Genomic DNA, 25,460 nt, shown 5'->3' on the forward strand with positions numbered 1-25,460 from the left:
ACAAAACTATATTTTGAAAAGGTTAGCTAATTATCCAGTTAAACCATGGTTACGTTGGCAAAAAATAAAAAATAAATTTTGGAGTCCAAAAGTTGCAAGGGACGGACTAAACCATTGACTTTTGTGGTTGAGACTAGAGGCTTATCCAATAAATTATGTTTGGATTGACATGTTGGTAAAAATTGCATTTTATCTAATGTGTTTAGCTTGCTATTTTGGATTCAATCTATAAGGGATAGGACTTACCTAGGTATGGTCTATTAACATTAATTTTAATTGAATGAATTCAAAAAAAGTCACAAACACAAACATGGAAAACTATAGATTAAAAAAACCCAACGTAAAAGACATCAAAAACCATTTAAATTATATAACGAGACTATAAAATTAGCCAACTTATTTTATTAGGAAATATAGCCGTGTAGTACAATACAAAGTCACAAATTCAAATACCAAATATTAACTCAACTTCGCACCTTCAAATTACATAAATCTAACCTAAAGAATAAAATTGAATCCTAAAAGATTCAAGAAACAATCTTGTTATATACTCTATAATATACCGAATTTTCGGTTTTTTTTTTTTTGTTGTGGGGGCTTTTCCAAGTGGGCTCAATGTTGGGCATGGGCTTAAGGCTTTTTTCAGCTTCATGATTTTCAGGTTGGGTTAGGCTTTTCTGGCGTTTGTATGGGCTAGACTTTGAAGTCATTGCTGAGTAGATTTAATTTTTTTGTTAATTAATAATAATTAAACGAAAATTGTAAGAATTAAAAGGGAAAGGAAAGGAAGGAATCTTGTTTAGTCAAATCCAAAAGCGTGGAGGGAAGAAAAGAGATAAGAAGAAGGCCCATACACAGATACGGTGTCTGTCAGGCAGTGGCAGAGCAGCACGGCTGAAGCTGAAGCTGATTGCTGATAGCGGTCCTTATAACCCACAGCTACCACAAACCCAAAATTTGAAAGGGAAAAGAAAAAAAGAACTCATGGATCAAAATATCCCGAATTTCATATTCTCCATTGCGTGGAGATTCTTGTGTCTGAGCTCTCTCTTGTAATCGCCATCGTCCGCAGACCACAAACACTAACAGCGGGGTTGCTCGGCAGGATGGGCGCTGTGTCGCCGCTGCCCTGCCCATTCAAAACAATTTGGGCGTGGATATTGTTGTCGTCAGGGCCCGTCGACAACCTTGGCCACCTAGATTGTACGTGCGCTTGTCCTTCCTTCATTGTCTTGTCGTGGACTCTGGTCAACGTTTTCTACCTCCTCAATTATTTTTTATTCCTCTGTCTGTGTCTTATCCTTTCATTCAACCTCACCTCACATCTCTTTTACTTCTCTTCCAAAAAAAAAAAAAAAAACAATAATAATAATAAACACACACACATTTGGAGTAGTCCCCTCCCCGGAATGTGTGAGTATTATTTTAGGAAATCAGATTTTCTATTCTTTTCTTTTGTCCCTCTCAATTATATTGTTTTTTTTTTCTTTTCCAGTCTTTTAATTGTTCCGGATTTTGTTCATGGGTATGTATGAAATGCTCACATCAAAACAACTAAAGACTTTCAATAGTTCGTGTGATCGTGACTCTTTTGGTTCATCGATCTTGGCCAATCTCATTTTTTGATCAGATGTCCTTTTAAACCTTTTGAGTATGGGTACCATCTTAAGAATGAATAATCACTCAAACCAAACCAAAAGTTTGTTTGAATAAGTTTAATTCAATATCTAACACTCCCCTTGCTTGTAGGCTTAGATAATTGACAAGGTCCAACAAATGCAAATCAATATAAATGGAGAGGCAACAAAGGTTCGAACACATAACTTCCCGCTCTAATACCATAAAATAACTAAAAAAATGGAGAGAAATATCATGTTTTCCAGTAGCATTTATGTTGGGCCGTGTGTCAACCTTGGGCCCGTTTTATTTCTATGCTGAAAATGTTTGTTTGGGCTAGCAGTAACTCTCCAATTCATTTGTTTTTACAGCAGGTTAAAAGTGGTTTTTTTGTTTTATGGCACCCATCATGATATAAGGAAGAAAAAAAAAAAAAAAAAAGAGGAAAACAGTGGCTTCTTTTTTTGTTCCTTCTTCTGTAGTGAAGCTACCGGCAAAAGAAAACACAGTCGAGAGAGAGAAAACTTTGTGGGTTATTTCTTATGTGTGAGTGCCGAAAGTGAAAGAGAGGAAGAGGGTGATGGGTGTTGCAAAGTTCCTTGGGTATTTCCTTCATTTTTTGTATCACTCCTCTTGTAGGTGAATTTTTTTTAGTGGGTCTCAAACTATGTTTTGGGTGCTGTAATTTTTCTACATTTTGTCCCAACTTTGTATTGTTGCTCTTGCTTGATCGATATGAATGGAATGGATGGATCGTCATAGTGGATGTAGATCATGTTGATCGAACCACTATAAATCAGATGTTATTTCTTCTTTCTTTTTCATTTATTTGTTATATTTATTGTTGAAACTTAGTTAGTTGTTATTATATATTTTTCTGAAAATTTCGGTGCTCTTGGCGTAAGTTGGAATTATCCAACAATTTACATCAATATTTATATTGTAGAGAGCCTTTAACATAACCATCCTTATAACAAATTTATATAATCTAAACTAATTAGTGCAGGAATCCTTAATACAAATTAGCAATGATATTTAAATGTTGGTAATTGAACACAGAAAACACAAGTGTAGAGGCGTTATTGAGTATAAGAAGTCAACTGATTTTGGGGAGGAGAAAAACACAAGTGTAGAGGCAAAGAGCCACTAATTAATAAGTTGATGCTCTCTAGACATTCCACTATTGAATTTGGCACTCCCCAACTCCCAATCCCATTGTCCTTCCAAAAATAGTTTAAAATAAACTAACTTTCCAATTAATTTCTGTCTCTAGTCTCTCCCTAAAGCCCAAAGGCAGCAAGAACAAACAGCAGCCGTTGAGTTGGAAATGGAAGGGAAGAGAGAGGATGTTTTTGAAGTGGGCCGACGAGGAATTGGGGTGGGCCTGGGGAATGGGCCCAGCGTGTAGGGTAGGGGGAATGGGCCCATGGAGGACTCGCTTTCGTCGGTCGAGGCGATCCCAACAGTATGTTGCTGTGTTGGAACTCATGGTGGCCACCTTGTTTATTTGAGACAAGGCACAAATTCAAGTTTCATTTCATCACTTTTAGTTTTACCACTGTCTACCTCATTCCAACCCCCTATCTTTTGCCCCACTATGTTTTCTCTTCATACCCGAACCAAATTTATTTAATTTTTAGCCTTTTTTTTTTTTGGCCTACCAATCCATGTTTCAAGTAAATACTAAGAACGTGCATCTATCACCTATTTAGATAGTGTGGGGTTCTTATTTATTATTTTAAATCATTTTTTATCCCTTTATTTATTTTCACAATATTTAATTTTCCAAGATTTATCTCTCTGGCCTAAATTTTTAGCTAAGTATAATTTTAATATTGAATGACAATAATTTTGAACAACTAAATTTTAAATATCAATAACTAAAATGTAAACTTCCACCTAGCTTAACTAGTTTAAGCACCTATTTTCAATTAAAATGTCATGACTTCGAATCTTCATCCCTACATATGTTGTAATAAACAATTTATATCAATAACCCAAATCATCTATACTTTTTTAAAAAGTTATAAATAAAACCAAGTAAGGATGAAAATTTGAACAACACAATATAATTTAAATTTAAAAAGAAATAAAATAACAGGAATATATAAACGACTCGAATAAAAGAAAATGTGCATATTTCTAGGAGATGAGATTATTTAATGAAGTTGGCAAAACCATACAAAGATGGAGTAAATTTAGAAATGTTGATTTTGGCAAGCCTTTTCAAAAAGTATCTTTCAAATTATTGAAAATGTGTATATATACTTTTGGAATAAAGCAGCTTCGTGTTAATCAAGGAGTCTCAACGCTTGACTGCCTTTTTAAAGAAACCAGTAAAATAACAAAAAGCTATCGTTTTCAAAGAGGACCAACCCCACCACCACCCTCATCTTCTCTGTCGTTTTTCCCTTATTAAATTTTATTACCCTCTCGCACAGCCCAAAAAATGTTGCTTAAATCTAATCTTGATCTAATTTAGATTTTAACATTGCTTATTAAATTACTGTTGGTTGATTCTAGTTCTACCGGTTGTTTTCAGATGTTTGAAATCTTATAGAATTTTATTATTTAGATAAGGCTATTTGTGTCCCGATCGAATATTCATTCAAATTATAAAAAAAAATGTTTCTACATTTTCTTGAAGAAACTTTTAATTTGATAAAGCGATGTAAAGCAAATTCAATTAGTAAAGAAGTTATGGTGCTGTCACTAGCTCTGATTGGTACATTATTTAAATTTCACCTAAAAAATCACAAAAAGAATGATTTGTAATTAAACGTTTTTAGATAGTAATGCTAGAAGGGAAAAGTTGTCGATCGTTTGTTTTCCAGTTTTTTCCCACCAAATTGTATAACCCACCAGATTGGAAATTGGTCGAAATTAGAAAAATTAAAAATTATACTTGGGCTCTTGTACTGCTTGCTTAAATGTCGTTGAGTGATTGGAGGGATGAAAAATAAGTCATTCAAGTAGCGGTGGGACATGAACCCACACCTTTATTTGAAAAAAAAAAAAAAATATATATATATATATATATATATATATATATATATATAATGTATGTGTGGGATTCATGACATTTGATTGAGAAGCTATGTTTCATGGACCTCATTTATTTAAATCAACAAATGTTAATTAATTTAAAACTTCAAGTAAGTGGTATGAATTGTTTGGCTTTAAGTATTTTTAAGGACATATATCTTAAAATTTTAAATCTCTTGTATATATAAATGCAATTTTTAATATTTCAAACACTAAATCCAAGTATTTATTTAGGATTTTTTTATAACATTTTGTCTCTTTTCGTTTTCAATTTTTAAAAAGAATACTGTTTATCTACAGTTTTCTTTATTTGTATAATATGCTTTTAGAACCATTTTCAAACCATGCACAAAATTTAAAAATTGAGATAAATAATTTATGAGACTTTTATTTTTTGTTTTTTTTTATATAACACGTGAAATTGAGAATTGAACCCACAACTTTTTTATGGGAGAGTTGTGTTCATTTTCACAAGACTTTTATTTATTTATTTTTTATAAAAGTAAACTAAAAGATAATGTACTAAACCCCGAGTGTTTTGCCTTTTAAAAACACTTTCGCTATCCTACTCAATTTTTTCTTTTTTAAGTTTTCAAAACTTGCTACAATTTGAAAATCATTGTTTTAAAAATTAAATTAAAATAAAAATAGTAAATAAGCACTATTTTCAAGAAAAGGATAGATACAAGAATATTAACAAACAAGCTTTTAAATCTGTAGTTTTCTAAAATTTAAAAAAATGGGCCCAGCATAATATCTCAAATGTATAAGATTGAACACAAATTACTTTTAAATACAATGTTAAAAGTTAAAAACAAAAATTGTCAATCTTTACGGGTTAAAAGTAAAATTAAATCATAGTGTATATTTTGTTCTTCGAGTTGATTGAATGTGACGAAATCTTGAAATTCAACTAGTAGCATGTATGAAATTTCGAGTGATTTGATATATTGGAATCATCGAGTAAAAGTAAAACCATATCACGGGTATGTGTGTGATTGGACTTGTTGCTAGGTTGACTATCTATAATTTCAAATCATTTGGTAGGAAAAAGGGAATGCCTGGTGGCATAACACCAGAAATAATGCCATCGAAAGGAAGCTCACATGGAGAGTAATCATAAATTAGGGGCGTCTTTATTTTCCCAATTAAAGTATGGGAATAGATTTCATGTGTTGCAGTACACATACCTAAGAAGAATTAAAATCAAAATTGATTGAGGGGAAAATTTGGAATCATGGAGTTCTAAAAAGGTAGTTTTCGTTTTCTTTTTGTCAAGGTCTTCAAAGGGTAACTTAGTAGATAGAAAATTTTAATGCTTATTTGTATCGGTAAGTAAATTCATTTTATAGAATAATAAGTTGGTCCTATTCGGTCTTGAGTAAAAAGATGAGATTTCTTCTTTTAACTAAAGCCATTATTTCAAATACCATTTGATGGTTCACTGTTATTTTTTAATTCTCGTAGTTCCATAAGTTTGAGTAAACTTTAAGTAATAACCATTAAAAATAACTCTGAAGAATTTTGTTTTTTGATGTTAGAGATGATGATAAGAACTTGTAAAAATTGAGTCTATATTTAACACGTAAAACTAATTTGTAGGTAAAATTTTGAACTCTTTTATAAATGATAAAATTACAAATTATAGATAACATTGATATAATTATTTCGAAAGAATAATATTTATATTATTATTATTTTTTGAGCACAAAATGTAAGTAAAAGGGATTAATTAAAAAATATATGTCAATTACCGCCGCATAGTATTGATATTGTTAATCAGGCAAGATTTCGCGGTACAGAATAAAATGGAGCAAATGATAGCGAAGCAAACATGGAGAGAGGGGGAAGATTCAATTTGATTATTCATTTAACGAAAGCTGAAATGAATATATTTGTGGTATACTTGAACATCCAATTTTATTGGTGGTGTATGGATGCCATTGCTAGCCCTGGCTGTTTGTTTGTAATAATAATGATTTATTATTAAATTGTTTAATAGCAATAATGGGTGGTTGAGTTGAGAGTTAAGAGTAGAGTTGTAATGTAGGGGAGCGAAAATGACGAGAATACCCCGTCGAGTGGTCGCTATCCGCGGCTTCACATGCGCAGTCGCCGCCCCCACAAGCGTAGCCGAATCCCCGAAGGCGCAGACGCAGACCCCACTCCCACGGCCCACCCCCTCTTTTCTTGTCTAAAAAATACACTTTCGTTTTCACCCCCCACCACCACTCCCAACTCCCAAGTCCACTTTTTCATTTTGCGCCCTCTCTCTCTCTCTCTCTCTCTCTCTCTCTCTCTCTCTCTCTCTCTCGCTCAGAGTGCCACCACCACCACCACCACCTCCACCACTTTCTTTTACACAATAAAACCAGCCACCAGTCTACTCTCCTTTCTCTCCCCTCTCAAAGGGCTTTCCACCGCCGTTGCAGGTCCCGTCCCATAGCCAAAACCCTCTGCCTCTGCCTTCACCCAAATCACAGCTTTGAAAACACTAATTGGAACACGGACTATGGTTGCTTGGACCTTGCTAATGTTTGGGTTGTTGGCTTCCGCCGCTCTGCCGTTTTCCTCCTCAGATCCAAACGACGAGGCCTGTCTCACCAATCTAAGCCAATCCCTGGAAGACCCGACCAATTCCCTACACAACTGGACCAAATCCACCTTCGCCAACCCTTGCAATGGCTTCACCTCTTATCTCCAAGGCGCCACTTGCAACAATGGTCGTATTTACAAGCTTTCCCTCAACAATCTCTCCCTCCGCGGCTCTATTTCCCCGTTTCTTGCCAACTGCACCAATTTGCAAGCCCTTGACCTCTCCTCCAACTTCCTCACCGGCCCCATCCCTTCCGACCTCCAGTATCTCGTCAATCTCGCCCTCCTCAACCTCTCCGCCAATAGACTCACCGACCAGATCCCTCAGGAGCTCGCATTTTGTGCCTATTTGAACGTTATTGATCTCCACGACAATTTGCTCACCGGCCAGATTCCACAGCGCCTCGGTCTTCTCGTCCGCCTCTCCACTTTCGACGTCTCTAATAATCGCCTCTCCGGACCCATACCCTCCACTCTCGCCAATCGAAGTGGGAATTTGCCCAAATTTAATGCCTCGTCCTTTGAAGGCAACAAGGATCTCTACGGATACCCTTTGGCGCCATTGAAGAACAGGGGACTCTCCGTCATCGCCATTGTTGGAATCGGATTGGGGAGTGGCCTCGTCAGCTTGGTTCTAAGCTTCACCGCCGTTTGTATATGGTTGAAAATTACCGAGCGGAAGATGGTGGTTGAAGAAGGAAAAATTAGTCAGCTCATGCCCGATTATTGATCTTAATCACCCATTTTCAAGCTCCCCCATCAGAGATTAATGAGCTGTAAATCTTCAATTATTTTCTGTTCAGGTATATACCATTTCCCCCCACTTTCTCCTTTTTTCTTCTCCCTAAACCAGCTATGGTCTAGTACTCTTTTTCCGTTTTTTAGTTGAAAGATGCCCTCTCGATTCAACATCGTAGAGGATCTTTTTTTTCTTTTTTGTTCCATTTTTCCCCTCTCACCTTTTTGGCTATTTTCTCCCCAAAACAATCGACAATGTATAAAACCCATTGGTTAATATTAAGATGCTCTCTCATTTTTAGTCTACTTTATATATACTGCCTCGTCTCTGCATACACAATTTAATTCTGCCGTGCCAGCTTCAAACAGTTACTGCATCTTCTCAAGCTGTCTGAAACACAAAGGCATAAAAACTTCTTTACATGGTAATGTTGTATAGTGTGCGTAAGGACAAGAAGCAATTATTATCACACATGTTGGAGCTCGGCAGGGGAACCAACAAAAATCCACATGAAAAAGGGAAATTGTCCTCAATTCACTCACCCCTCTCGCCTCATTTCAGTTGCCATTAGCTTAACCCTCCTTCTCCCAACACACACAGCCTATGTTGTGCTCACGAAGTTGTCTGTTTCCCAATTCTTTTGGTCAAATTTGTTCCCTTCCTCTGTTGACCATTTTTTTTCTGTTGTAGTGTAGTGTTGGTTGTAGCGTAGTGTAGTGCAGTGTCGCTTCAGTCACTCACTTACTCACCTCCTCTCCCCACCCATCATTTTCTTTGTTTCAAATTTTCTTTTCTGAATGTCTGGGCCTTACTTGAATTTAAGCCATACCGTTATTTGACACTACTGTGCAATGGCGTCAGAGAATACCCATTTTTCCCCTTCCTTACAAATCAAAACACTGTTGATAGCTTGTTGTGAAGTGCCATACCATAATAATGTCACAGACTCACAAACAACTTGCCTTTTTAACTGCACATGTCTGTTCTTACAAAATCTCAAGGAGGGGAAAAACTATTGTGTTGAGGTGGCAACATTATTACTGGGTTTGTCTGCTGAGTTGGACCTGGACAACTTTAATTTGAAAAAATTAAACTTCTATTTCTAGCTGAAGTGTCATCAAACATTGTAGTTAGATTTTAGGGAGATTTGATCTGTGGTCTGGATGGAGAGATGGAACGAGAAAATTGAAATTTGGAGGAGTCAGTTGTAGTACTGTTGACTCAAAGGCTATTCATTGAAGTTGTCTGATACAAAACCGTCGTTGAATAGTAACAACTTTGGAGTTTACTGATGCGAGAGTGGGGTAAAAGGAATTAGAAAAAGAAGCAAAAGAGAAACAGAAAGCATGAATGGAATGGAACTGATTCCAAAATTTGCAAATATTCTTCCCAATTCCTTAATCCCAACAAGAGCCAGAATTAGACAAGTATCCAACAATGTTTGTATCGTGCTTGGTGTGTAAAGTAAAGGGGAAAAATGGATTTTGAAAAAAGAGAGTTGAAAAGTTGGTATTTATAAAAAAAGAAAGAAGTTGGTAATTGGAAGGAAGGGGTTGGGTGGGCCAGCGACTGTGTGTATTTCATGATCAGAAGCACAAACAGAAGTCATCTGTTGAGTGTGATTGAATAAAGAGAGTTCAAACTTCACACCGAAAGTAAAGGAGGAGATGATATGAAATGAGAGAGAGAGAGAGAGAGAGAGAGAGAGAGAGAGAGAGAGAGAGGGGTCAAACATGCTTTCATTCCCCGTCATTAATGGCTCTTTCTTCCGAGAATGGCATGCATTTCATCATGAGTTAGGCCCCATTTGCCACCCATTCTTGGGCCTGGGTTGGGCCCTCCATTATGGGGAGTTGTCTCTTTTGGGCTTTCTTCCCTTTCTTAACTCAATTTGTTCAATTTTTTTCTTTTTAATTTGTTCGTGAAAAGTTTTGTTATTAATTATAAGTATTGTGCCCAATATAATAGATGGACGACTCAATTGATTAAGTCATGTGCCAAAAGATTGAAATGTTCAAATTTCCGCCCTCACATATCGTTTAACTTAAAAAAAAATTGTAATTGTTAAAAAATAGACATGATACATAGTTCTAATTATGAGTGCAATCTTATAAAGGAGAAAAAAACACTATTTGCTAGCCAAAAACTATATCAAAAATTACTATTTCAATCCAATCTTCGTCACTTTATCTATTTCTTTCCCATTAGGAAGTCAAACTCTACAAGTTACAACAAAATTGGACAAGTTACAAAATATCAGTTTTTTTTTCTTTGGTTGAAAGTTGAATATGATATATGAAGTTTTACTTATTTTAAAATTCGAAGTTTGACATGAGTACTTAGTAAGGAAACTCATTGGTTTATTTGAAATCCCATACGTTTCCATCTCATTGGGTAGGATCTTCCTCCAATTTTAATTTTTTGCATTTGAGAAGAGGAATTCCCTTGCTTTAAACAAAGTAGAGGAATTCCTTATTGGATAAAATTCACGAGGGATGTATTCAAGCATCGAATGGTCTAAAGTAGGTGAGCGGCATCTATGAATATATGCGTTTAATATATAGCATTTTTGACGTTATCTGCGGAAATTTTGGTGGGTGACGGTATTCAAATCTGCTTGACAATTATTTCTAATTATTTTATAGTAATTTTTGAACATTTGAATAACCCAAACAACTCCAACATCATAGCCGCGCCGCAACCACGAGCCAACTGCTGTGCGGCTTATTCCATCGGAAAATTGGCCAACTGGGCTCAATAAATTTGGGCCAGTGTTTCGGGCTTCACGCCTTCAACTGGGCTTTCGACCCGATCCATGTCCCAAGTTGCTCCTCTGCGACGCCCGGCTCTCGAGTTCCATCCTAAAACCCTATGTAACCCCCTGCGCCTCGACAGTTTCGGCTTCTTTTCCATTGAATCTACTGTTATTGGTTGATTGATACTGATAGCATGGAGAAGCTTCCCAAAGTTGTTGAACATGAGGAGGAAAAGGAAGGCGAAGAAGATGACCTGAGTTTCGAAGAACTTGGGTTGGACCCTCGTCTTGTTCGCGCGCTGATCAAGAAGGGAATTCAAAAGCCAACACCTATTCAACGAGTTGCAATTCCGTTAATTTTGGTACGCATTTGGTATTTGTTGCTTTCACCGGAAGAACTGCGATCCCTGACGAGTGGGAGAGGCGGTCCACTGTTAAATGCTACAAACTTGATCATGCGTTTGCTGCATTTTAGTTTCTGTTTTCATTTTTCTAACCGGCGTCCTTTCTTGCTTAGGAAATAGGGTTTCAAATTTTAATTTGCGATGTCTTCCTTATTTTCAACCCCGTTAAGGAAGCATTTTGTGACGTTTTATTTATTATTATGACGATTCAGGAAGGTAAGGATGTGGTGGCTCGGGCGAAGACTGGTTCGGGGAAAACTTTCGCATACCTTCTTCCGTTGCTTCAGAAGCTGTTTGCTGCTTCTAGTACGACGACGAAGTCAGCTCCGAGTGCAATTGTTCTGGTTCCGACTAGAGAGCTAAGTCAGCAGGTATGCTATTCTGCCAATGCATCTGGGAAGGATCCGGGGGAGGTGGCCGGAATTTTTTTTGTTTAATCTCATTGATTGACCAGTTACTTACTCATGTGTGCACTATGCATACAGGTTTATAAGGAAATTTCATCGCTCATTGAATCCTGTCGAGTGCAAGTGAAAGTTGCTCAATTGACAAGCAGCATGTCGCATTCTGATTTGGTTGGTTCAGGTTCATTATTGTTTACAGAAGTACATAGGAAGGAATGGATTCTGAAATACACTATTAGATGTAGCAAGGTGATTGAGGCTATGCCTATTATACCACTGAATACTGAATCTATTAGGTTAATGTCTCTTGCAGCGGACAGCATTGGCAGGACCACCTGGTATACTTGTTGCTACGCCTGCTTGCATCCCCAAAAGCTTGTCTGCTGGTGTTCTCGAACCAACCTCCATTAATGAATCACTTGAATTACTCGTTCTTGATGAGGTAAAATTATGGTAATAATTTGATCAGCATGTCCCGCTTCTCCATTTATCAAGGGTTGGTGGTACATGCTGTTTTATGTTAGTTGTTCAATTTTAAAATCACTGAAAGAGAGAAAAAAAAAAAGCAATGGTACTTTTAGCTTGTTCGAGGGAGTGGTATATTCTTCTTCTTAAAAATGTTCTTTAGGTAGGCTGATGCTTTAGAAAAGAAAGAAGAAAATGAAGAAAAAAAGATGGGTACAGTGTGGATGAAATTAATGTGTATAGTTATGTTGCAAATTCTGGAATTTATGGAAATTGGTTATCAAGTATACATGGTGGAGATGCTTTAAAGAATTGTGGGTGGATAGTTTTCCATGAAGGCTTCTTTCTAATTTTTAATTTTTTCGGTACAAGGTTTCTTTTTATTTTATTTCTCTTCGAACTACTTGCAAAAGCTCTAATGTGAGGATTTTAGATATTGAAAATTGTGACTTTTCTAGGATTTAAGCATTGGTTGATACATTGATTTATATTTGTTTCCAGGCTGATTTGCTACTGTCATATGGCTATGAAGACGACATAAAAGCTTTTGCAGCTCATATTCCCCGATCCTGTCAATGCCTTCTTATGTCAGCTACATCAAGGTTGTTATTTTCACTACTCTTCTCAAGCTAGATTTTTTGATGACTGCTGGCAGATGTAATCTTAAAGGCTTGCTGTCATTTGTTGACAATGTTGTTAACTTGATGGCAGTTCCTATGTTTAGTTTTCTTTCTTGCATATGTTGTCTATGGAAAGCTACATGTACTTGCATTTCATTTTCTAAGCTTTTATCTTGTTTAAAATTAGCCTAATTGAGTTTTATCTTAAATCATTGGTTATGAAAATTTATTCATTCTTTTAATCAACTAATGATGATATTTTGTTTTGGTCTTTTTATATTTGACAGTGATGATGTTGAAAAACTGAAGAAGTTGATCCTGCATAATCCCTTCATATTGACTTTGCCAGAAGTGGGAGATATCAAAGATGATCTAATTCCAAAAAATGTTCAACAATTTTGGGTAAAATTGCATTGTGCTTATCATGAAATAATGTGATATTGTTAAGAAAAATACTTGCCTCTTTACCGGTAATTACCACCATTGAAAAAGTGACGGCTCATTATTTTTAAAAAAAGTCTGTTTTTACATTCTTTTCTCTTAATTTTCAATTTTTCAATGGTGGTTGGGATAAGATTAGTTTTGACCAGTAAGGAGCTAAATATCTTCCTATTATTATTCTTTAGTGAAACTTTTGTTGCCCTTGAAGTGAACATATCTACACTAGTATCTATGAATGTGAAATCATCACATTTTTAAAAATTAAGCTTTCATAATTTTTTGGACAAATTTCAGTTTTTATTCATATTGATTTTGATATTCTTTGTTCGCATTATATAACTTCATTTCCTCGACTTAAATATTGTTTAGTGTTCAATTTTTTTTTTATTCATATTAATTTTCTTTGGTCTCTACCTACTGATTGAACTTGTGTTTGAAAAGTATCCACGACACTGTATTTATTTGTGTGTGTGTTTTTTTAATGTTACAAGATCTCATGTGATGCTCGAGACAAGTTGCTTCATATTCTTTCACTCTTAAAGTTGGACTTGGTTCAGAAAAAAGTTCTCATATTCACAAATACCATTGACATGGGCTTCAGGTTGAAATTGTTTCTGGAGAAGGTAAATGGCTCTTTTAATGCTTCCATCCTGTTCATTTTTTTCTTCTATTCCCCCTTTTGAAATATTGTTCTTAACAAACGTGTTTTGATCTATATTTTATTTATATGATTCCTATCTTCTACGTATACTTTGTACTATGTTACCATATAGTGCAGATGATTTCTGGATCATTCTTATGTACTTTTGTTTCTCCTTGCAGTAACTTCTTTCATATTTTTTCTTTTTCAAAATAAATTATCTAATTCTCTTTAAATTCTTTAGTCATTTCATGTAACATGTTAACGTTAACTGACTACTTGACGAAGAGTATTAACTTCTTTGTATTTCAATTTCATGTCCTTATATTTTCAAAGAATACTCCCCCTCACCACCCATCCAAGGTGCTCACCAGAAAATTTATTAGTAGTTGATTTGCTGCTTACCTCATGCAGTTTGGAATTAAGTCTGCTGTTCTAAATGCTGAGTTGCCACAGAATTCTCGCCTCCATATTCTCGAGGTATGCCTATTTATAGAAGCTTAGTGTTGTACAATGTACAAGAGATGATCTAATGACAACCTAGCAATCTTGTTATGTTATTGACCTAATATACATGTTTTATTGACGATTTTGGTGTCCATTTTTCTTTTTTTTTTTGACTCGACAGGAGTTTAATGCTGGGCTGTTTGATTATTTAATTGCAACTGATGACGGTCAAACAAAAGAAAAAGAAGCCAGTGAGGAGAATAATATTGATAAACGAAAGTCCAGAAAACGTTCCAAGCAAAAAATAGATTCCGAATTTGGAGTAGTACGAGGAATTGACTTCAAAAATGTTTACACAGTATGCAAATCAGTCTTCTTTTCTCTCGTGTTTATCTAACAGCCCAAAAATATATATTGATAAAAAAATGTCAATTATTCTAAAGGTACTTGGTATTTCAAAAGTGGTAGAATTTTAATGAACTGAATCCTTTGTTTGTCTGCGAATCTTTTGTTCCATCATCCATGGCAGAGGAGAGGTTGTATGACTTGGTCAATTAAATTATTGCCTTTTGATCTCTTAATGTGTATAATGCACACAAAAAAAATTTAATTAGTAATACGCATATAATTCCTCTTATGATGTGAACTATCAATAATCATGTTTCATAAATGATGTCTTGTATGATATTATTCAGTCTCGTCAGCTGCAAATACTTCTGCTTGATGGCCTTACTATCAAGTTTCAAGTAAGTTTTTAACAGCTGCTTCACTGCCATCTGTTCAGGTTATAAATTTTGAGTTGCCTCCAACTGCAGCAGGATATGTACACCGTATTGGACGTACTGGAAGAGCATATAATACTGGTGCCTCTATCTCACTGGTTGGTATTTTGAGATACTGTTAGTACTTCATGTCATTGTAGTGATTATTTACTTGACATTTTCTTTGAGAGGTGTGGTGTGTTCTTGTTCTTATGTTTCTTGTTGTTCTGGCATGTTTAATATTGAACTCCGTTAATCATGACTACTACCCACACTATTGACCTCTTTGGCTGCTTCTACATCATTTATCACAGCTAGTGATCTTGTGTATTTGACAATGAATTATCTTATTTTTGTCTCTTTTTCCCATGAAGAATGTGCGCTTGGTAAATTGAACTGCAAGTTTTCCCTATGTCAGTGTTGACATCTCATTAGTACTTGCTGATTTTCTCTCTCTCTCTCTCTCACTATATATATATATTGTGATAGGTTTCTCCAGATGACATGGATATTTTTGGAGAAATACAATCTTTTCTAAGAGCTGATGGGGATACAGACATTATTGTTCCGTTTCCATTACTTACTAAGAATGCAGTAGAGTCTTTACGTTATAGAGCCGAGGTTTGTGTTATGCACATCAGCATATTTCTATGGATGGTCATTTAAATATTAAACTATGTCATGATTGATGTGTTCATCGTATCTTTGCAGGATGTTTCAAAGAGTGTGACAAAAATTGCTGTTAGAGAATCTCGGGCTCTGGATTTGAGGAATGAGATTCTCAACTCTGAAAAGTAAGTTGTTTCTCTTACTTTTCTAGATTTATGAAAAATGGTACACTTCTGTACACATTACTTCCCAAGAAAATTATTTGCCAATTGCTACACAACACAAGTTGAAATCATTTTCATTTAACCTCCATTCACATGTCTTTTCGTGTGCATAAACCAATTGAACTTGTAAAGTAGGAGGTTTATTATGCTCATACTTGCATCCATATACTAACTTCAAATTTGTTTTCTCGTTCTGCTTCCTGTTTAGATTGAAAGCCCATTTCGAAGCTAATCCAAGGGACTTGGGTAACATATTTTGCTGTAGTTTTAGTTGTTTGTACCGACAGTTACCCATTTATGCTTGCATAATTTGATTGGACTTTCTTGCGCAGATTTGTTGAAACACGATAAGATTCTCAGCAAGAATCCCCCTGCTCCACACCTGCGTGATGTACCCGACTATCTTGTTGACCCAGTAACTCAAGAAGCCAGCAAAGTTATCAAACTTGCCAGAGCAGCAATGGGAAATACGCAGTCTGGTCGTCGGCATGGGTTCAAGAGAAAATTTAGGAAAGATAAAGACCCACTGAAATCATTTTCTGCTGAGGTATGACTGCTTGTTTCAATCTTGATTCATTTACAATCAACGAAAATCTCAGGATAGTGATTGCTAATGGTTCTCTTGCTTTGTTTCAACAATTTGATCGTCCGCTAACCCTAGTGAACTCTACTGATTGTTGATATCCGATTGGTTTCTGTATGTTTCAAAATAGGCTCCAAAGAAATCTCGCAGAGGTGGAGGGAAAAGAGAAGGAAAAAATGATGATAAAAACAACAGTCACAAAAAGAAAAAATCTACCTGATTTAATGTTCTTTGGCTTGTCGCTTCAGAATGGCCAATAGCCGGGGCATCACACAATTTTGTATTTCCAATTTAGTATTGAAAAGTAGTCGTAAATTATAGTTTAGTGGCCATTTACCCAATTATAATAGTAGCGATATTTCATTAAGTAATTCTATCATAGTGATTTTGATTGGAAAAAAATGAAGTAAAATTGGCGTTCATCAGCTCGTAAATGTTTTTTTTTTTTGGAACGGTCATCAGCTTGTAACTGTTGCTTCTTCTGAAAGGACCCAGAACACGACCCTCGAAACTTATGGACCACAGCCCAGAGTTCTGATGGAAGCCCAATATGAAACTCCTGGCCCAAAAACGTGCTGAAGTAAAGCTTGTAAGGTACCCATTTTAGAGGTTGTCGTGCTTGCCCTCCATTTTGTCTACAATTCTCAGTGAAATTGAAATAGGTATTATCTATGCGAGAGTTCCTCCCTGCTGAACTTGCTATGAGCTTCCTGTTTTGTGTAAATAAATGGATAAAGTAAATGGTGAACTTAAAAGTTGATTAGAAAAAAGCAAAGAAAAAGAAGTTATAGTTGAACCTATTTAGACAAGTTGTTGATGGTGAAAGGGCCCGTTACTCAATTGTTAAGCCATATTCAAACTGCATTGGGGTTGAGAATTGGGATAGGTACCTTGAGAATATGAAAAACTTTCATGCCCTGAAACTTGGCACCTCTCTGTTGAAGCTTATCGGGATGAACGCACAACATTGCCTTTTTATAAAACTTATTCACTAAGGAAGAAGCTACCAAATCTGCCATTGAAACTGCCTTCCAACCACATTCATCTCCAACTACCTGCACCCATTATTCCACATTCATCTCTTAAATTACTCTTTTAGTCTTTTGGTTTTTTACAAATTTTGAAAACCACTTTTAATAGCCTTCACAAGTCATTTTTAATAATTTTTATTTTTTATGCCAAGTGTGGGTATAATAAGCAATTCTAGTAAAAACAGCCAAATGCAGGCCAAACAAAAACTATAAGCCGAGACCCAAAAATATTAGGTGACTCACACAATGTAAGGTGGAGAGCAATGCACGAAGATTGGCCTGCTTTCCTAAGGCCCAACGATCCACGTCAGCATCTACGAAATCAGTAGTTAAGATTAAGAATAACATCATTCAAACAAACAAATTTAGGAAGCAAAAAGAGCTAACAAGAATACCATTAGCCTGAGAATACCCAAATGAAGAGGAAGCTAAGTTTGATGAATTGTGGAGCTCGCCAATTTGTTCATAGAACAATGGAGAAGACTCCGAATTGAATATGGAGTGATGAGCAGTAGATTTCAAGGGACGTTTGCCTTCTTCTTCATCCTCTCTGTAAAGGATTCGAAATGAAAAAATGAAAAAAAAAAAAAACTCAGAATTCTGCATGCATAAAATTAGCTAAAAATTTTGGAAACAACAAATGATTGGTGATTAAAAGTGGATTTTTTTTGTTTTTTTTTGGCGATATCTAACATGTCGTATTTATATATAAAAAAGTTGCATGGTGCAATATTTTTAGAAATGTGAAAAGACATCATGTTAATATTATTATGTCATTTGATTACAATACCTGAATGTGAAATTAAAATCTAATCTATAATTAATTTTGAAGCCTAATCAAATCTGATGATTTTACTCCAAAATTGTTTTTATAAACACAAAATTTAAAATATTAACAAATAAGAAAAAATTCATTTAAAATATAATCTTATTCAAAAGGAAAATACTTCCCCTTTCTTAGAAGAAATACTTATCGGAGTAAGCATTAAATACTTGACAAGTCATTTTTTGAAAAATTATTTTTTATCTCTCTCTTGGTTTTGAAACTAGACATCTAAAAAGACTTGACATTTCTTTTTTGTTCTACAAAAAGAAACAGAAAAAAGATAATAACCGGCTATTGGGCCCGGAGTTTCCACCAAAGCCCGGAATCAACTCTTCACAGGAGGCCCAATCTTCTGCTGCAACTCCACCTCCACCCTCGTCCGAAAATTCCCCAATCGTAGCATTCTGCTCCGAGTTAGAAGTTTCAAATGATCGAAAGAAATCGTCGATTTCCTTCGAAAAGCTCTTATTCCGACGATCCAACAACACATCGGCATCGTCTACTCCGGATGAAAATGAAGATTTAAGAGTCGAATCCAAATCCGAATTTGCCGACGCACTGAACCTGGAATTCTGTGCCTTTGAGGCTGCCATTGGAGCCCCTTTCCGTGACGATTTTAAACCTAGACTTTCGGTCAGAGCCTCAATTTCGTCCATTATTCTGTGCGATTCGTCCGATTTACGGAACCAGAAACGTCACAAACAAAGTGAGAATTAGATCGATACTTGAACGTCGAGTACTCCGAGCTGCAGACAAAATAGCGGAGATTAATGGAGGATTAGTAGTGGAAGAAGAAGCGGCAGGATTTAAAAAGAGTAAAATCTCCATGTATCTGTGTTCTGCGAAGCGTTCAGGGGAGAACCAGGCTAAGTAAGTGAGGCCATGATCAAACCTCCAGATTACTTGGTCAATTCAAGAGAGAAGATAACTAGGCTAAGTAAATTGCTGAATCAATTTATTGAGAATTATAAAATTGACATAGTCAAACTCATTCATAGACCGAGTTAATTTATTACAATTTACAATTATACATTTGATTTTCTTTCATTTTCCGAATCAAACCAAAACCCTTCGATCAAAGCTCAAACCTTGCTGAATCAATCAATGATTTTGTCGATTATTCTAGGAGGTGGTTTTGGTTCTCTTTTCACGAGGTATTAGGCTTGAAAAATAATTACTTGGTGCTCGTTCGTGAGCAATATATTGCAGTGATCATTGCCCGATTGATCAAGGAAATAGGCCACAAGTGGTTCCATACACATTCATTTGGAAAATGATAAGCCAAGGATAATCAGACGTTTAAGAAGATAAAGAATATTGCTCGAAAAAAACAACTTACAAAATGGTTATCCATCTAGAATATAATGAGGCAAAGAAATGAAAGATCTAACATTCTTAGAACAACAATTCGCATGGACCTTAACTCTATTAAAATTTTCTTGTTATCTTTTAATCAAATGACCCAACATTAGCCAGAACGACAAGATTGGTTCCAAATGCTGTTATTGTATTTAACGTCTGAATTCTTAATCAAACTTGAGGTATAAGCCTTTCTTCTTAATATTAATATGTACAGCAATTGAAAAATTAGTACTGAAATATATAAGATTGTCATTCAATTCGGGTCTATGGGGATTTTGCTTAGTGTTTCGTTATTAATATGATATCTTTCTCTTTTCTCAACATTGTTATTTTGGTTCAAACGCATGCATTTCAATTGTTTATTCTTTTTAATAAAGAAGATGACAGTTTCAAATTTTATATCAGCTTCGTTCAAAAAGCACTCAGATCAATTTCAAACAGAGCAAAAGTTATATGCCAAGTTCAATGCTCTTACATGGCTTTTAAGTGAGAATTCACTTTTCACTTCAGGTTCTTGAGAATTACTACTTTTTCTTCAATGTGGAAAACCTTTTCTACTTGGAATTTCTTCCTTCATTGTACAGTTTCTATATAGGATGAAAATTCATGATGACAAAAGCCTATTCGGTTCTCCAGATTTCACTTTTCAGTTTACTCTTTAGCAATATTTGCAGGGTTATATGATTCTGCTTGAAGAGTTCCTTCATGTTGGCTTTTAGCTAACAATCTCTAAGTACGATGATCTGTCTCATCATAGATTTCCTCCTGCAAGGAACAAAAAATGAAGGGGTAATCAAGTTTTGTTACATTAATAGGAAGATAAAACTTCAGACGCAGGATGCGCTTTACCTGTAAAAGCTCTTCAATGACATCTTCAAGTGTTATGATGCCAATTGCTTCCCCCTCTTCAGAGAGCTTTGGCAGCAGGTCATCAGCAATCTGCAGGATTTCTGAGTTGAAGTCTTTGGACCATTTCTTACTTCCAGAGAACCTCCGATAAGAATTACTGCGATCGACAAATGTATTTAACATTTTCAGTGATCTTTTGCTTTTTAGACCTTTTTCCTGTGGTTGATTTTCACCATCCATGTCCACTTTCACATCTCTAGCTGTATGTACACATGTGTGTTAAATGTATCATCGTCGGAAATGAAGAACAAGATCAGGGAAGATAGATAACAGAAGGGAAATGCTTACCCTCAAGTTGATTTCTGCTAATGGACTTCTCTGGATCTTCCTTTTCTCTTACAACAACGGCCATATGACTATGACCTTTCTGGAAATCATTTAGTATGTCATACAATGGCATTGTTTCTGGTACCCTGATAAAGAAAGTTTGGGTTCTTAGTGAAAATGAGAGTTCTTTTTTTGTAACTATGCCCCCTTTTGAATTCAGCTCAACTGGGGAGCATGTTTGTAATCTCATTAGACTAAATGAGGGGGTATAATGCACATCTTCCCTTTTCCATCTAATCTTTTATATTCCTTTTGAGATAATGAAATGTTTCTTATGATCGTATCCAGTAAAAGAAAAAAAAAAAAGGATTAAGCATATAGCTTAGAGGAGGCATTCATTCATATGTAAATCATTATCCAACCAGACGTACGCCTTGTGGAAGTAAACAAGAAATCTAGATAGAATTCTCATTCTGCAGTGTGCCCATTACTAATGATTAAAAATCATATGGCTAATAGGGGTCAACATGCATGGTTGCCATTGATCAATAAGCTTCACTTAGATCGGTTGCAGTGTAGAAAATTTCATGTATGCAGAAAAGTTAGGCACATAAAGTAAAGTACCTTGGAATTTTTCGAATCGGGAAGTTCTTAATTGGCACCCCATCTGGTGAATGCATCGTTAATAAATTCTTCACCTACAATTCAATTATGATGGTATCAGGTAAAGAGGGTTAATATTATCACTATTTTTAGCATGGATAGATATTACCAATACAAGGCCGATAATATTTGCAGGGTGTTCATAAAACACAGGCACTCTGCTATGCCCCTTCTCCAGAATTAACTTGATCAAGTTGCTGCATTGTTTTCATAAGGATGTTTATTAGGATGGAGCAGAGAAGAAGAATGAAGTTGGTGTCTTTTCTGGGGTGAAGGTGATGATCAGAGATTAGCACTAAACCTGTCGAGATTATCATGAATATCGATGGCAAAAGTTTCAGAAATTGGAGTCATTGCATCTCTCGCGGCCTTCTCTGTGAGTTGCAATGCTCCTCCTATTATGGTTGTTTCGTCTAGTGTTAGCTCTCCTCCTTTTCCAGCCTGCATTTTTTAAACTCAGCCACAGAAGATTGAGAAAAAGAGAGACACAGAGAGATACTTGTGTTTGAGACAAGATACCTCGTTGCCATGAAAATCCACAAGTGTTTTGAGTTCAGCTCTACGGAAAAGTGCTTTATGTTTCTCTCCCAGTGAAAGGTCTAATAGCTGAGTCAACAAAATCAAATAATCAACTTTCAGGTTTTATGATGTTTCGTTGCCACCCATTTGGGACCAAAGCTGCAACTCAATTCATTCTTCATGAAAAGTAAGTAGGAAACTGCATGAATTGAGACTTAAATATTGTTTTTCCTGTTTCTAAACTTCATGTTTGTTTACTAACTTTTTCATTTGCCATGATTATGCAATGCACTCCTACAGATGTTTTAAAACTAGATTAGTATGGTGAATAAACAGTCTTTTTGGAAAAAGATGGTTAATCAAACTAGCCCAAAATTGTTACTAAATTTGCTTTAGTAATCAAATCTGAGTTAAGAAAGCAATTACCTTGCTTATAGGATATGCAACAGGAAAGCAAATCCAAACAAGAATCCTCACAAATGGAGCCACTGTTGCACCAATTGCCAAACCATATCTAGAACAAACAGCTTGGGGAATAATCTGTAGACACAAAGCAAAAAAACATGTTCTAGTTTCTTAAGCTTTTGGTCGAAATCTACTTGATTGTTTTCTCAGTTGAGATTGGAGAATTTGTAGAAGTAGATGAAAATTTGATACATCACCTCACCGAATAATAAGATCAAAGTGACCGAAATCAAAATAGCACCCCAAGCTGTCACTAAACTATCCAAAAATATAGGAAGTGCCTGTCAAAGTAAATACAAAACCAAGAACACTTTTTCAGCTGATACAATATGGGAAAAAACTTCATTTTCCAGCAGCTTACAAATACCTCCATGGCTACAGCATTACAGATCAATAAAGTGCAAAGCAGCAAGTGTTGTCTTCTAACGACTGGCAGTATCTTTGCTGTTATGTTATGTTAATGAGAGGTTCCCAAATCTTTGTCAATAACAAGCATTAAAAAAGACAAAAAAAATTTCGCAGGAAAGTGAAAGAAAAGTAAAGAAAGGATGAAGAAGAACACCAGCATGTTTACGGTCCCTTGGCTTTCCAGATTTGGCAAGAACTTCAATCTCAACGAGGCTCATGGACATGAGGCCAAGGGTGAGGCCAGACATCAACCCGGCAAACAACACCAAGAAAACGACTATCCCAATTCGGGTGAAAAATCCTGTAGTGCAGCAGCTATAGTCCACGCCCATTTTCAGTACCAGAATTTCTTCTTCTTCTTCAGTTGTTGGATTATAAAGAGCTTCAGAAACTAGCTGGAAAAGCACTGAAATTCCCGGAGACAGGAAAAAGAAGACATGCTATTCATGTTCTGTTCCAGCTTAGATTCTGTATGGTTAGTTACTTGGTCTGGTTTGGTTGGCATATTTAGCTTCTTTTGTATTGGTTTCTGGGATTGTACTTCAAGTAGAAGGCGGTTCATATGTGTTTTTGTACTTCAAACTTCTGCATTTGTTCGATTTTAAAGTGAGTTTTGGATGTCTGACTTTTGAGAACAGCGTTGGTCAAATATTATTTTGAGGAAGTACCAATGTTTTCTTTATCATTTCATAATTTTCCGTCAGCAAACTGTGACACTAGAGGCTAATAAAGAGAGTTAAAGCTACAAAATTGTAAGCCATTTGATGAAGATGCATTTTTGTGGTATAAAATGGTACTTATAAATTATTTAAGTGTTTTTGTTTAGTAGCTCGTAATCTGACGGTGGTTCATCCATTTGTGTACTTAGGAGCAACTATTTTTCTCTACTCTTATCTTGAGTGTCACACTATTACTTAATACTCTTAAGTCAAATATAACATTCAATTTAGCATACTACTTATGAAAATCATTTTTTATGAAGTTTAATGGATAAAAATGTAAAATCCCGTAGTATAAAGAATAAAATAAGTGTGTGTGGAAAAACATAAAATAAAATCTTACAAAATGTAGAAAATAAGATAAGTTTAAACTTGGACAGTGATGGGTACAAGATTTTGTAAGAATTGACAAACAGGAATAGAAATTTTGAAACATATTCTATCTTTCTTGAAGATGATAATATGCATCTATCTTATAATAAGTTTAATATAGTTATAGTTAAGAAAATGTAAGAGTGAAAATTCAACCTTATTAAATAAATGTTATTAAGCACTCATTTTATAATTTATTATTATTATTTTGTTTTAATAAACATAGTTGGTTTACCACCTATTTTAAAAGTATTATCAAATAATCAAAATTTAAAAGTTAGAAAATTTAGTTTTAAAATTCTATTTTTTATTTCTTTAATTTTTTTAAAATTAAAATAAGATGTGATATTAGGCTTAAAATATAATTCTAACAACTAAAAAGATTTCAAATAAATTCCTAATTTGGAATATTTGAAATACTTAGAGTTGAGAAAAACTTTGATGTGAATCTGATTCCCAATGTCATAATGTCTGGTAAAGAAGTTAGAATTAAGGGAATATTAAGGCAATGTTTCTTAGTGACAAAGATGTATTTGCAGAACTTTTGCAAATATGCTTTACACACTTGACTCCTCACTTTTTAAGTTTAGGTGCTTAAATTAAAAATTTATGTAACTTTTTTTTTTATCAAGCTCTAATTTTAATTAATTAATTAAAATTATGTCTCGTGAGTATTCTTAGAGTGATTATATTGTTAAAAAAATGAAATTATAATCGGAGAAAAAGAAATCAATACAAGGGAGGAGAGTTATAAAATGCTAACATGATAATAATACAGTACATATTAAAATACTATTTTGGTCTCTTCAGGTTTGATTCATTTTGTTATCTGTACTTTCAACTTTAGTTCATTTTCAAACATTTCAACTTTAGTTCATTTTAGTCTCTACTTACTTTTAAAATGTTAGTTTTGATATTTATACTTCAAAAAATGGACCCTTTTGGTCTCTTAATTTTATTATTAATTTCAGTTTTTTCAATATATTTCTTTGAATTTCTTTAAATACAACCATGCTTTTATATTAAAAATTTTCCATAATAGATAGAATTGGACAAAAATGAACATTTTGAAAATATAGGACTAATAAAATAGTATTTTAACCACAAATTTACATTATTGGCCTATCGAGAAATCTGCAATTGCAATTGTTTTTTTTTCATCTTAAACAAAGGCTACTTTCCTTTGATTCTATATTTCTATCGAAGTAATGAATTTGGGTTAGTATAGGCATTTTGGATACCGCTAGCTTCTTATTCCACAACAACGAAAGTATTTTTTTTCACTCTCTAGGGGATTTCACCTGGAAAAGGCCTAGTCTGGTCACACTTCATTCCCCGCGTGAGTTTCTAAGGCACATCTAAGATATGCATGATACCTAGGTCATGATGCATAACTCAATTAATTAAATTTATCATATTAGCTGAAGGTACCTGGGAGTTCTTGATGATTAATAATTAAATAAATCAAGATATCATCTTGCATACATAAGGGTCCAAGTCCTCCAGCTCCTTCACAAGCGGTATATCAAAAAAGAAAAGGAGAAAAACCCAGGATTGAGCTGCGTGAAAG

At 35.0% G+C, this 25,460-nt stretch overlaps 4 protein-coding genes across 6 annotated transcripts; 2 read left to right on the forward strand and 2 right to left on the reverse strand.

Moving 5' to 3' along the window:
• Positions 1 to 6,891: 6,891 nt before the first annotated feature.
• LOC111005796 (receptor-like protein 44) lies at positions 6,892 to 8,306 on the forward strand. The gene has a single exon (XM_022277431.2). The coding sequence runs from the start codon at positions 7,175 to 7,177 to the stop codon at positions 7,985 to 7,987; it is 813 nt and encodes a 270-aa protein (XP_022133123.1). The 5' UTR covers positions 6,892 to 7,174; the 3' UTR covers positions 7,988 to 8,306.
• A 2,565-nt stretch (positions 8,307 to 10,871) lies between these two features.
• LOC111005746 (P-loop containing nucleoside triphosphate hydrolases superfamily protein) lies at positions 10,872 to 17,044 on the forward strand. Of its 3 annotated transcripts, none has more exons than XM_088121094.1 (15): positions 10,872 to 11,113; positions 11,368 to 11,526; positions 11,641 to 11,730; positions 11,873 to 12,001; positions 12,526 to 12,626; positions 12,932 to 13,046; positions 13,577 to 13,708; positions 14,140 to 14,205; positions 14,354 to 14,530; positions 14,957 to 15,052; positions 15,423 to 15,554; positions 15,645 to 15,727; positions 15,975 to 16,012; positions 16,099 to 16,313; positions 16,812 to 17,044. In XM_088121094.1, the coding sequence occupies exons 1-15, from the start codon at positions 10,946 to 10,948 to the stop codon at positions 16,926 to 16,928; spliced, it is 1,818 nt and encodes a 605-aa protein (XP_087977220.1). In that variant the 5' UTR covers positions 10,872 to 10,945; the 3' UTR covers positions 16,929 to 17,044. The 3 variants fall into 3 exon arrangements, with proteins under 3 accessions (XP_087977220.1, XP_022133059.1, XP_022133058.1); XM_022277367.2 differs by having other exon boundaries at positions 10,873 to 11,113; positions 16,838 to 17,021; XM_022277366.2 differs by lacking the exon at positions 16,812 to 17,044 and adding an exon at positions 16,480 to 16,774 and having other exon boundaries at positions 10,876 to 11,113.
• LOC111005747 (uncharacterized) lies at positions 16,655 to 18,862 on the reverse strand. Its single transcript, XM_022277368.2, has 5 exons — positions 18,495 to 18,862; positions 17,776 to 17,930; positions 17,624 to 17,694; positions 17,240 to 17,404; positions 16,655 to 17,059 (listed from the first exon to the last, which is right to left on the reverse strand). The coding sequence occupies exons 1-5, from the start codon at positions 18,860 to 18,862 to the stop codon at positions 17,015 to 17,017; spliced, it is 804 nt and encodes a 267-aa protein (XP_022133060.1). The 3' UTR covers positions 16,655 to 17,014.
• A 1,112-nt stretch (positions 18,863 to 19,974) lies between these two features.
• LOC111005694 (DUF21 domain-containing protein At2g14520) lies at positions 19,975 to 23,373 on the reverse strand. The gene is made up of 11 exons (XM_022277296.2): positions 22,954 to 23,373; positions 22,759 to 22,835; positions 22,589 to 22,672; positions 22,353 to 22,466; positions 21,927 to 22,013; positions 21,709 to 21,848; positions 21,517 to 21,604; positions 21,369 to 21,442; positions 20,766 to 20,890; positions 20,418 to 20,677; positions 19,975 to 20,333 (listed from the first exon to the last, which is right to left on the reverse strand). The coding sequence occupies exons 1-11, from the start codon at positions 23,129 to 23,131 to the stop codon at positions 20,298 to 20,300; spliced, it is 1,263 nt and encodes a 420-aa protein (XP_022132988.1). The 5' UTR covers positions 23,132 to 23,373; the 3' UTR covers positions 19,975 to 20,297.
• Between the last annotated feature and the right edge of the window lie 2,087 nt (positions 23,374 to 25,460).

The sequence above is a fragment of the Momordica charantia genome (genome assembly GCF_013281855.1).
Source record: "Momordica charantia cultivar OHB3-1 chromosome 1 unlocalized genomic scaffold, Mcharantia_2.0 BLBB01000001.1, whole genome shotgun sequence".
In the NCBI taxonomy this organism is placed as follows: domain Eukaryota; kingdom Viridiplantae; phylum Streptophyta; class Magnoliopsida; order Cucurbitales; family Cucurbitaceae; genus Momordica; species Momordica charantia.